Source organism: Monopterus albus, unplaced genomic scaffold (assembly GCF_001952655.1).
Source record: "Monopterus albus unplaced genomic scaffold, M_albus_1.0 scaffold129.1, whole genome shotgun sequence".
NCBI classification, from domain to species: domain Eukaryota; kingdom Metazoa; phylum Chordata; class Actinopteri; order Synbranchiformes; family Synbranchidae; genus Monopterus; species Monopterus albus.
The window spans coordinates 637,027-649,448 of NW_018128009.1; the positions used below are offsets into that span (position 1 = coordinate 637,027).

At 42.7% G+C, this 12,422-nt stretch overlaps 2 protein-coding genes across 2 annotated transcripts in view; both read left to right on the forward strand.

Annotated features, from left to right (window-relative positions):
• The window catches only part of tnfaip8l1 (tumor necrosis factor, alpha-induced protein 8-like 1), an 18,219-nt gene extending 12,348 nt beyond the window's left edge, over nucleotides 1-5,871 (forward strand). Inside the window, exons 2-3 of the mRNA XM_020613050.1 lie at nucleotides 1,066-1,345; nucleotides 3,459-5,871. Of these exons, the coding sequence (XP_020468706.1) occupies nucleotides 1,074-1,345; nucleotides 3,459-3,747 (561 nt within the window). The 5' untranslated portion in view covers nucleotides 1,066-1,073 and the 3' untranslated portion in view covers nucleotides 3,748-5,871. The remainder of the gene's footprint in view (nucleotides 1-1,065; nucleotides 1,346-3,458) is intronic.
• A 4,691-nt stretch (nucleotides 5,872-10,562) lies between these two features.
• LOC109967461 (histone-lysine N-methyltransferase 2E) overlaps nucleotides 10,563-12,422 on the forward strand; it is a 5,364-nt gene continuing 3,504 nt past the window's right edge. The window contains exon 1 of the mRNA XM_020613038.1: nucleotides 10,563-12,149. Coding sequence (XP_020468694.1) covers nucleotides 11,100-12,149 — 1,050 coding nt within the window. The 5' untranslated portion in view covers nucleotides 10,563-11,099. The remainder of the gene's footprint in view (nucleotides 12,150-12,422) is intronic.

The following is a 12,422-nucleotide window of genomic DNA, read 5'->3' on the forward strand; positions in this document are numbered from 1 at the left end:
CCCCCCCCCCCCCCTGCTATTTATGAGCGTCTGCTATGGGCGAAGCCTTTCACTGCGTCACCCAGTATTGGCACAGAAACACAAACACACACTAATAAATGGTATAAATGAAGCAACAGGCATGAGGTGAAGGAGTTGGCACTGTGTAACTCTTGCTTGTTTTAATACACACCTTGTTTGACGAATGCATTAAGCAGATGAGACATCCAGATTACATTGTCTGCTTTGCGTGGTCGTGCTGTAACTGACTTAACTCCTACACATGTAATGGCACATTCTTTGCTAACTATTGTTAGGTATTTTTAGTCAGATAGAAATTAGATAGATACTTTATGTATTAGAAATGTTTAGTGGAGATAGGATGTCTAGTTAGACTGTTAAATGCTTAGTCATGCTTATGAGTTTCTACAGGGTACATCTGGTCAAGGATAACTAGAGAGAAGAGTTGATGACTGTCAGCAGACAGGGTGTTTAATATTATTATTATGACGTGTATAACTGTAGCCTTAGCCATAATAGGTTCTTATGTTTAAGCCACGACATGTTACTAGAGGTCGTGAGAATGTTTTTAGCTACACACCACTTAACCAACAGACACACACACAGTTTTGAAGTTACTTGGACTGTCTCGTCTCTCAGAGTTAGCAATGGTAAGAAGAACTGGAGCACAACACTATGTTGTAGATTCCGAGCCAGAGGGTTGCTGGGACAAATTTGACAGCTGCCATGGCTCATTATCTGTTAAAGGGGACACTGCTTTGCTTTGTGCAAATGTTACTTGCAGTAACCTCGCACATTGCAAGCTGTCAGTGTAATATGTTTGGCCCTTTTTGCTTTCAAGATGAGAGTGTAAGTGGATATCCGAGGAAAAGTTCCTCTGCGTTTCTTGATTTATGTCAGATGTACAGTAGAACACCAGCAAACAAACATGTGCAGCACATTTTTACATTTGTGAACATGCTTTCACATATTTTAAAAACTATCTGCAGAAAGGAAACATGCTAGTTTATTTGACTAGGCTGCCTTTCCCTTAATTTTCTTTTTCTCTGTCTCATCCTGACCCAGATTTGAACATGGACTCCTTCAGCACCAAGAGTTTAGCCCTGCAGGCGCAGAAGAAGCTAATGAGCAAGATGGCCACAAAGAGCATGGCCAACCTCTTCATCGACGACACCAGCAGCGAAGTGCTGGACGAGCTATACCGCGTCACCAAGGAGTACACACGCAACCGCAAAGAGTCCCAGAAAATCATCAAGAACTTGATCAAGATGGTGGTGAAGCTGGGAGTGCTCTACAGAAACAACCAGTTCAATAGTGAGGAGCTGATCCTGGTGGAGAACTTCAGGTAGACAGAGCGATGAAAGGAATAATTTGGCAGTTTCTAAAATGCATGTATTTGCTTTGCTTTCTTTTCAGAGGCTGCCTGAGAGGAATGATACCACTTGGAGATAAAAGATAGATGAAAAAACAGTCTATCAGCCCATCCAGCACTTAAATACGGTGTTTCGCAGGTTATCGGCCAACCTTGCTGTGATTACAAGATTTCAGGAAGTCACTGAGCTCAGCTTTTTTCACCCCAGTGTTAGTTACAGAATAGAGCTCTGTTGTCCACCAGATTGGAAAATTGCCTCAGGCTAACCAAAACATAAACACAACATAAGACCAGGTGCCATGTAAATCAAGTAACATATTAAACAAATGTGCTGACTGTACTTAAAGTGAAAGATCACTATGGCAGAATTTGTCTTTCATGCCAACAACAACGATCAGCAAGGCAGTACAAACAATTAACACTCACACATATTGAAATGTCAGCAGTGCAATATGTGGATATTTACAGCTGCTTGTTCATTATACTGACTGCATTTGGCACAAATGATCCCTTATATATCTTTGTACTAGCCAGAGGTGTCCTGTGCCATCATCCCGAAGGCAATGATTCAAATTCATAATTTTCCATCTGTTCCTCTTGCTTTCAGCGTGCACACTCAGTTGGCCACTGCTTTGGTCCAGACTGAAGTTATTTCAACAAGTTCTGGATGGATTAACATGAAATTTCTTAAAAACATTCATGGTCCCTAGAGGATGAATGTTACTGACATAGATGGACACTGTATTGATCCTGAGGGAAATTCAGGTATCCATTAGCAACAGCAATGGTGACCAAAATCACAGCATCCCAAGAACATTTTTTTTATAAAAGTATAAGATTACAATACAAGTGAAACAAGTATTTAAAAAAATAAGACAAGTAGAGTAACATACTGTATGTGTGTATGTATGTGGGGGTACTTTGTGTACAATGCCAGTATGTGTAGGACTGAACACTCTGTGCAAGGACAAGGGGGTACACAGTGCAGTAGTATAGTGTCATAGTGAGGTAGGATCATAATATTATGGAGCGGAGTAGTGATGTCACATGTCCATGTCCAAAAGTCAGATCAGACCTCCTCACTGGGAGGAGTTGAGTCTTATGGCCTGAGGAACAAACGACTTCTTCAGTCTGTCCATGGTAAGGAGAGAGACAGCAGCCTACTGCTGAACGCACTCGGTGATGACCATTGTCCAGGATGGACAGCAGCTTACTGAGGGTCCTGAGGAAGTCCAGCTCTATACCTGCTACAGAGTCAGCTCTCCTCACCAGCTTCTCTAGCCATTTGGTGTCTCTCTTCTCAATGCTGCCTCCCCAGCACACTACATTGTTGTATATATTCCTTGTTACATAGGCCTAACTGTAATTTGAAATATTTTAACACTATCTTTAAGAAATTTTCAATGTCAAAATAGTCTTTTATTCGACTGAAAGTCACAAAATGCTAAACAATGCAGGTGCATTTTGAAGTGTTTTAACTAATTATCTTGTAATGAATGTCACTTCAGTTCTACTTTCTGAGTATGAATTGTCAGAGGCAGGCTAGCTGTCCTCGGCTCTGTTTGCATCCTACTCCATAAATCAGACACAGACATGACAGATCCCCTCATCCAGCTCTGAAAAGGGAGCAAATGTTATTTAACAAATTAATTCCTTTAAAAATCTATAGCTACATCCTACCATATATTTAAACTATGTTAATATCAAAAGTTGACAAACCTAGAGAAACAAAAATGATGTGGTTCTGCTTGAGAGCTTCATATGTAGAGGGCTGGTGGTCAAGTACATCTTTGTGTGCTGATAGAAGCAAATTAAGGAAATGGACTTTTACATCAGTGTATATATTTTTCACTAAAATAGTAAAGCATAGCTTGGAGGCATTTGAAGCTGACATAAGTGCAGAGTATGGAGAATGGTGATTGTATTAGCATGGGAATGTATTGGTGTGAAGAGCAATGCTGTTATGGGGGGTTGTGAAACTTTTCTGAAGGAACTCATAAGACAGCAGTTTCTATTTTTATGTGCTTTTGCTGCTCTGGTCGAAAATAGAAACTGACTCTCTCTCTGCTCTCTCTTTGTCTCACAGGAAGAAAGTCCACACTCTGGCCATGACGGCGGTCAGTTTCTACCAGATTGAGTTCACCTTTGACCGCCGCGTCATGAGCTCCATTTTGAACGAGTGCCGCGACCTTCTGCACCAGGCCATCAAACGTCATCTGACAGCCAAGAGCCACTCGAGAGTCAACCACGTCTTCAACCACTTTGCCGACTGTGACTTCCTAGCAGCTCTGTACGGGCCCTCGGAGGTTTATCGTGCTCACCTGCAGAGGATCTGCAATGGGGTCAACAAAATGCTTGATGACGGGAACCTCTGACCTCCGTTGGCCTCATCCTCAAGCACCTGTACCTCTGGTCACCTCTCATGTAACATCTTGGAGGATTTCTTTTTTTATGTGACAATCATGAACACTCTTATTTTTCATTTGTTGGTTTGTGTGTGCTTTTCAGATATTACTGTAACACTGAAATTCTATTGGCTAGTTAGTCCAAAGCCATTTCTCCTCCAGCCTGATTTTTTGTTTTTGTTTTTCACAGTTAACAAAACCCAGCAGATGGTTTTTGTTGTTGTTGTTGTTTTTTAATGAATGTACAACTTCATGCTCTTATCGATATATTCAGGTATAGGAGCCTTGACAGCTGTGCCTTGAAAAAATGTATTTCTCTTCCTTCCACGGGCAATATCCTCGCTCTTACTTAATCAAAATGATATGAATCCAGGTGCAGGCCTTCAGTTATATTTTCTTTAGGTGACTTTTTAATGGATGAAAATGTTTCTGGGAGCACCAGGAGAGGAAAGAAAGTATATTTTGATTGTTTTCAAATGCCCTAGGACATAAAGAAGTGATATATGGGGGGGGGGGTTAAATATAATATTGCACTCAATCCTAAACATGCGCTGTAGTGTACTTTCCTACGACAGTGAAACCATGTAGAGCACAGTAGCTGAGTGATCCTGCTTAGCCTGCATTCTACAGCTCTCACCATCATGCACTGAACATAGCAGACAGGCCAGGCTTTCATTTAGAGGGCACCTATAAACCCGGTTTTGCTTTTAAGAGTCTGGTTTATCACCATCACAACACTTATGAAGTATTTGGGTCACAGGGAGACCATAAACATGAAGGTATTTGATTGTGCTGTGTGTTGCAGATTGTATCTGAGCTGACTCGAATATCTCGGTGGATGTACGCTTGTCTGCTCACGAAAATTTTACCTTTGTGTCTATAAATGTCACAGTCACAGCAGGGGGAGCGGCACAATGTTGCACCAGGTGCAAAAATTGCTCTGGCATTTTATCACAGGGAAATAAAGCACTAGAGCAGGCATAGTACGCATCATAATAGATGTTAGAGCCCAGGGTCAGCTGTGTTTCAGATTTATCTGCGTTGCCTCAGGTTTATCCTAAAAGCACTAAAACTCTCATTCGAATTCTGACAGATCTGAACTAAAAAGACTCCCCATGAGCAGTCAGATGAAAGGCTGGATGCAAACTGCAGCTCAGTGTCTGTGAAAAGAGCCAGTCAGGGTATAGAGATTAGAACAGAGGCAAACACACAGTACCTGATTGTGCTCTCCCACTGCAATTATCGCTCCCTGCTCTGGGCTAGTATAATGACCTGAAGTCTGCCTCCGTGGACCAGCCACTCAATTTCCCCACACAGTAACCTCATGTAGTGTGATGGAGACAATGTCTCGGTTTACCCAATTTGAGTCCTTTAGTGAAAGATGTTGTTTCTAGCATGTAAATAGTTACTCTTTCCAACCTCGCATAATAACCGTCTTTCCGTTTTGTCCATGTGTTTCTGTCTCACTGAGCCTGTCTGGGAGAATTGTTTTGCGGCCTCATTTTGTATTCCGTGCGTGTGTGCGAGCATGTGTTTGTGTGTGTACCTGTGAGACAACTGGAAATTGAGTCGTGTAATAAGCGCTGTGCTTTTCCAGATAGGATTGCTGAAACTTTAACTTCATCCACAGCAGCTCTGCCAAAGAAATAAGACCAATGTTATTTTGAAGTCTTTCTCCAGAGGAAAAGAGAAAACGGTATGCACTGGTGATAATGAAGACAAAGGTAGTGGCTGATGTGGTTTCTGTTATTTTTTTTTTAATTCACCCCTTTTACTCCTAGATGACTTAAGTGAGTATATTGTTATTTAGACCCATTTGACTCTGTCATTCTAGGAGGCTTTAAAGTAAATCCTTTTCCCTATACATCCCCCACAACAGTTGATTTTAGTTGTCTTTAGATGCCATTTTCTCCATTCCCTCTACATCTCAGGGTTAGTTTAAATCTCACTTGGTTTAAAATCCATGCTGATAGAAAGGTTAGGAACCTCTGCAGCAGCCCCATTTATTTTACTAAAGCCTACATGTCATGTTGCATTTTTGTGAAATTTGTTTTTTTTTTTTGTTTTTTTTTACTTCTGTGCATATTTAATGTTTTGTGTCTCTGTATTGTATCTATACACAGCAAATATAACATACTTTTAAAAAAGAATACATTTGTCTTTTTTTAAATCTCTTGGTCCAGCACCCTGTCTTCTCATAAGTATGTTACACGGTGGGATTTTCCAGCCAGATCAGGAGGGTAATCTGTGTATGTATGACCAGGATTTAGTCGACCAAATCCCTTCCTCCTTCTCCTGGCATTGTTAGGAAGCCATGACAGCAAATACAAACCCATCTGACAGACAAATAATTCACGTTTTGTCTCACTGCCTACAGTCCTTCAAAGGCATATCACATATTTAGTATGAGGGAAAGACTTTTTGCTTCTGTTTTTGGAAACTGGAACATTCAGCTCTGCTGCAGTTTAACACTCACTGTGAGTTTAGTTTGCGTTTAATCTGTCAGTGACTTTGCTGCTTCTCAGACTTTGTAATGATAATTTGGCCTGGGGCACATCTGCAGATCCTCTTTGCAGCAACATTTGAAAGGCCGCTGCAGTACCAAATATTCAATTATCCTCACTGCACTGGTTTTTTTTTTTTTGTTTTGTTTTGGGTTTTTTGTGTGTGTGAACGCATCCTTGAGTTGAGACATTTATGTTGTGACTAAACTGAGATGAGTGGCTCTCACTCACGTCCTATTTTAGAGAACGTGTAAATGGTACAAGTATTTGGAGGGGAAATAAAAGTTGTTTTTTTGTCTGGTCTCGCTTAAACATTTTCTAAAAATTAAAATTTCAAAATGATGGCCACAACTTGATTATCAGCAGATATGAATGAGGGCTCTAAAATATTTTGTTGAAACTAGCTTCCACTGGGGTATAATTATCATTTCTCCATAATGAAGTGACTACAAAGGAGCTGTCCTGCATTCTAAGGAGGAGGGGACAAAAATGATGAAGCATACAGAGGAACCACTACTCTTTCCACTCATGTTCAAGTGCAGATTACTTAGTTGTGATTTGTGGTGCAGACTCCTAAACAAAGTTGAGCAGAGCTGTTGTAGCATCACACTTTATTCTAGGATCAAACACGATTCTCCTGTTTGAGTGCGTACGCATACAGCCCTGCTAGAAAGGACAAACCAACCTGGGTTTTTGTGGTCCATCCCTAAAAGGACACAGCCAGTTAGTTTTGGCATAACATTGCACAGTCTAAATCCCTGTATGCAGGCACAAACACCCTAATGTTTGAGTTCTGGGCGGTGCAAGTAAACAAACTTCAGGGCATTGTTCAAACAGCAGGCAATGTCATAAATCACACAGTGACTTTTCTACTTTTTTATCATTAATGCTGGTGAAAACACCTTTCAGACCTAATGAGAATAAAAAAGGACTGGGATTGCAGTCAAAAGATGAGTGGTATTCGAAGAAACTGCAAAATGATATAGCTATTTCTGTGATGATAGCTTTATTGTGCTTTTCAAAAAAATCCACAGTAGAAATTTGTATTTGTTGAGCGGCATTATGTCCTCAGCAGCAGATAACTGAAGCAGAAACAAATGAGTTATTGTCTGAATATAACTGAGATTACATACAGTATGCAAAACATTTTGCCACGTTTTAATTTAGTCACCACATTGCCTGTTTATGTTCATTTCTATGGAAATCCATGTGTTCAGGCCAATATCCCAGCCCAACAGTGACGCCCATACTTTCTAAATCTTATTACAGTGTGTGCAAAGTGTTAAGAGACCCCCCCCACCCCTTTAATAGGACCTTTGTTGACCTTTTGAGCACTTCCAAATTTTTTCTCAACACCAATCTTAGCTGGCAGAGCAGAGCACTGCTTATTATGTATTACTTTGCTTTTGTAGTCCCTCCACATCGTTACTCATCCAGTATGCTTAAAGGTGTTCTCCCCTCTGGCAAGCACAGCTATGACAGTCAGCTTGGAAGTTAGAAGTCTTTCAAAATGCTTTTTCCCTTGTCTTTCTACCCCCTTTTTTCTCTGTCACTGTCTTCCTCTTTCTTGGTGCCCCTACGTCTCTCTCTTCCTCTCTCACTCTGGTCCTCAGAGAGCACCTGACTGACGTGTTGTTCAAGGATGAAGAGCACGGCGGAGGGGAATCCAAAAGCAAACAAGGCAAAAATATACATGAGAGGATGGAAAAGACATCGTTCTACACAGACACACGCACACACATAGAACTCCGTACTGAAGCCCTGGGGATTATCACCACTGGACACTTCAGGGAAGAGAGCATCTGCTCACTTCTATATTTAACACCACAAAAAAAGAACACTGTGTTCTCAGGAAACTTCTCATTGTATGAATACAGTGTTAAATACTGAATACAGTTGCATGAAGACATATAGTCCCTTCCAAACTACACATTTCTGCTGTCCAGGTAGCTATACAAGCTCCCCCAGTGCCCAGAGGCGTTCATACTGTGAATAAAAGGCATTTTGCACAGGAAATTTTGACAGACACGGGGCCTTTTTCCTCTCAAAGCATTGCTTTCACATCTATCTTTTCCACCAAGTTACAGTGTGTAAGTGGAGTGCTCTCTCTCTCTTCCTGCCTGTCTCTACTTGAAGAAATTCAACCAGGAAACTGTATCTGCAGTGGCAGTAAGGTTAAGCTAACACACACGCGTGCAGCTGAAGCATCTCAGCACACACACTCTGCTTCTCAATGGGCAGTCGGCCTGTTATACGATTCAAAACAAGCTAGGAAGAGCTACAGGAGGCAGCAGACAAGGTTACAAGGAGGCCATATACTCTGTGTATCTTCCTCCTGCTTCCAACTGTTCCAGTGATACATGATGGTGACAAAAAAGCCTCATGTTTACAAAGTTTGCACAAGAAGGCAACATGTAAAAAAGACTAAAAGGGAGAATCTTCCCATTTTACACCTTTTTTGATCAATAACACACATATTCAGCATATAATGGATGGAGCAAAGGCAACTGGATGCTAGAGGCTGCCCCACCAGCCCTAAATGGACAGCAGCTGTGATGGCTACTTATTCCATGTTGACTTTAAAATGAGCAATGATTGTGTGTTATTTATGGGCCTCACAAAGTGGGTGGCTGATTGGAGGAAAACTGACTCTTAATAGACACGAATTCAAGGTCACATACACACAGAAATACATTCAAGCTGTTGTTTTTCTACAATCAACAATTTTGTCATTTCCCAGTGATCAACTTTTTGTGAGCTAAGACAAACATCATGTTGTTTGTATGCCCAGTGGGATTTTCAGTATATTCTTAAAGTAATATTTAATCATTCAGTCTATCTAAAAAAATGTAGAGATATCTGGTTTTCACTGGAACGTGACCTATATTGTCTTCATCTTATTGAGCCCCTGTGTGTGTGCATGTGTGTGTCTGCATCTATGTTTTATTTAGCTTTTATCTCTCTATGCAACACTTTGAACTACTTTTATATGAGACTGTGCTCTTCAAATAAACTTGAATGTTTAATCATGATTTCAAAGTGAATTTCAGTTTGAAAATCTCAATATGTAAAATTTTTTAAACATGAACATGCAGACACATTCATATATGGATTCAGAGTTCCATTTTAAATCCTAAACAAACCCCATCAAAGCACACGGACAGACTTTGGGTGCGTGCATCAGTATGCCATGAGGAACAAGAAGCTCTAAAGGATTAACAGTGGCTGTTCTATTAACTCCACACGTCATTGTTTTTTTTTTTAGTTATCTAGACCAGCGGTCATTACATCCTGACAGCAGTCTGTATGCAGGAATCTGCTTCCTCCAAGCCCATGTCTCTTCTCTAGCCCCATGTACCTACACTGTGTAGTAGTACATGTCAGTGATGAATGAAGTGAATGGAGTCATATTTTAGCAGGGCACTAGCAAAGGAATATATTGCCATGCTGACTAGCAGAATGACAGATGCTTTGAGTTTCTTACTGCTGAGTGGCAGCAAACTGTCAGAGCTTTTGTATGGTTTTGCTGCTGTCTTTTCATTTTGGGTACTGCTAGAGAGGGAGGGACTCATCCGTGCAGCCGCAGCTGAGTGAAAAGCACATAGGAGGCATCTTTGGGCTTGTCAGACGCAAGATATCTAATCCAGACGGCCAAGAATTGAAATTAGAATGAGAATCCCCAAAATAGCAGCTGTCTCTGCATAATTGGAACAAATGAAAGTTGGATATGCTGCAAAAAATTAAATAAGAAAACAACTGGGATGTAATGTGACACTATTTGCTGACAGTTACAATAAGCTGGGGAGAGCCATGCCACAGACAGGCTGTTGTTTGTAGCTGGAAAGCTTATAGTTTCTGTCAAACTGCTGCTCAGCCCAAAAATCCTTCTCTATTCCTTTAAACCCCCTCTGATAGCCTATCCTAAACAGCATTTAATTTGAAGGGCTGAGCCAAGGAAGGAGTAATCAGATGAGAAGCGAGACAGGGGGAGTCATGTGGTAATACATTCGTTAACTAGGGATTAATAACTCTGGCATCTTGACTGAAGTTCAGCTGCTGTCCCTGGCAAATGGGAAGTGGGGATAAGAAGGAGAAAGACATAAAGGGGAAGACAACAGAGAGAGTTCCACAGAGAGGGAGATGAGTCGTTCTCAGATAAGAGCGGAGAGTAATGGGCAGAAGAGACAGGGATGGGAAGAGAAGAGGGAAACAGAGAAAGGGAGTTAGAACGGTGAGAGGGAGTGGGAGGAAGAAAGAGCGAGGATAGGAGGCAGCGCAGTGCAGTGCGGGGGGAGAGAGAGACAGAAGGGAGTGAAAGAGAGAGAGCGAGAGAGATGTAGAGACAGGGAGAATCCGCTGCTAGTGAGCCAGTGAGATGCAGGCAAGCAGAGGGAGACAACACCGAGAAAGAGGCCCTCAGTATCTCCAAGGCTGGCCCGATGAGGGGGTGAGGGGCTCAAGAGCACCACAGCAGAGAGGATAGTGGGAGGAGAATCAGAAACGGAGGGAAAAGCAGAGGGAAAACGGCTGGGTGATAAAATCAGAAACAGGCTTCAGGGGGGAAAAGGGGAGTGGGTGGGTGGGATCTGGGTTCTGAAGATGGAAAAAGCAGATAAAAGTTTTGGAAACAGAGTTGGAGAGGGAAAGGGAAAAAGAAAAGAGACTGAAGACAGTGGACAGAGTCTGTGTTAATGGCAAAGGTGGGAGGAGATTTATGGAAAAAGAGGAAGAAACTCTCTGAGTCTCAGGAGTCCTGTTCCTCTTCTGCTGCTTCTTCTTCTTTCTGTGAGGATACTGGACATCATCATCATCATCACCATGTTCTCTGACAGCAGGGCCTCAGAACCTGGAGAGCAGAGAGGCTTCAAGCCTCACACCCCTAACTTCATCCCGTGGCTGCGCAACAGTTTGAAACCCAACCACAGCAGTGACCTGGGGCTCAGCGGACCGTACAAATCCAGCTCTGAGGCCCCCACCACCTTGCCCACCCTGGAGAGAACCAAAGGGATTGGCTTCTTCTCCATTCAGGGAAAGGATCGGGTAAAGAAGGGTGAACTTCGGTTTAATGGTGTGGGGATGGCAAGGATGCTGCCGGTGGTACTGAGGGGGCATCATATTCTGCCAGGGAGCCTGCGGAAGCAAAGGGAAGACAGGTGGAGCCAGTCTCCAGAGCAGGACACAGATCCCACCACGCAGACCAGCCCAGGGAATGGGCCGCAGGGTCTGGTCAACAGCTCTGCCTCTGCTCAGGATAACCACAGCTTTGTTAGGACCCACAACAGCCACCTGAGCCTCCTCCAGTCCCAGAATGACAGGACAAGCACCCCAGTGAGGAAATATGGGACACTGGTAGGACCCCATCCTGTTCCTGCTCCTACATTGCTCACTGAGGAGCCAAACTGTAAGGTGCCAGTTGTGGTGTGCTTGGAGGACAGGAGGGGGAAAGTGTGGGACTACACCAGCCATACCACTTACCATCAGAGTGACCCTCATTCATCCAGCTGGCTCAGCTCAGACACTCAGGGACTAATAGAGAGGCACCATGACTTTAGCTACATCAGACAACAGAGCAGGAACTCCCAGAGCCAGCGAGACCTGACAGCACTGGGAGAACCACCTGTAGAGCTTTTCAATGGGCCCCTCAATGGAGGCATCTTCTCCACTGAGGTTCCTCAGAGAGGCTGTATCACAACCCCCCAAGACCCTGGGGAACCCAGACCAAGTTCAGGTCGCAACAGAGAGGGGGAGTCACAGAGGAAGGAAGCCGACTGCAGCAGGATGGTGGTTCGAAACCAGATCAAACGTGTGGTTGACAACCTGGAGCACGTTCTTACAGCGCTGTGGGACATTCACCAGGAAATGAAAGAGGTGAGATTACAGATTCCTGTTGATTTCGCAGAACTCACAAGACTGAATGAGATAAACCCAACAAAACAAAAGCAGTTTAGTGTTTATTCAACCATTTCACAGAATAGATTATCGCATTTCTTTCCAAGACTCAAAAGAACAGGGGCAGAGAACACCCTCTCACATTAATTTAGACACTTTTCTCATGCAGGAAACATTCATTCTTATGTTACAAAAAACCTAGAGGGCTTGTTCTCTTACAGATAACAATGCAGGCTCCAAATGCACATACAC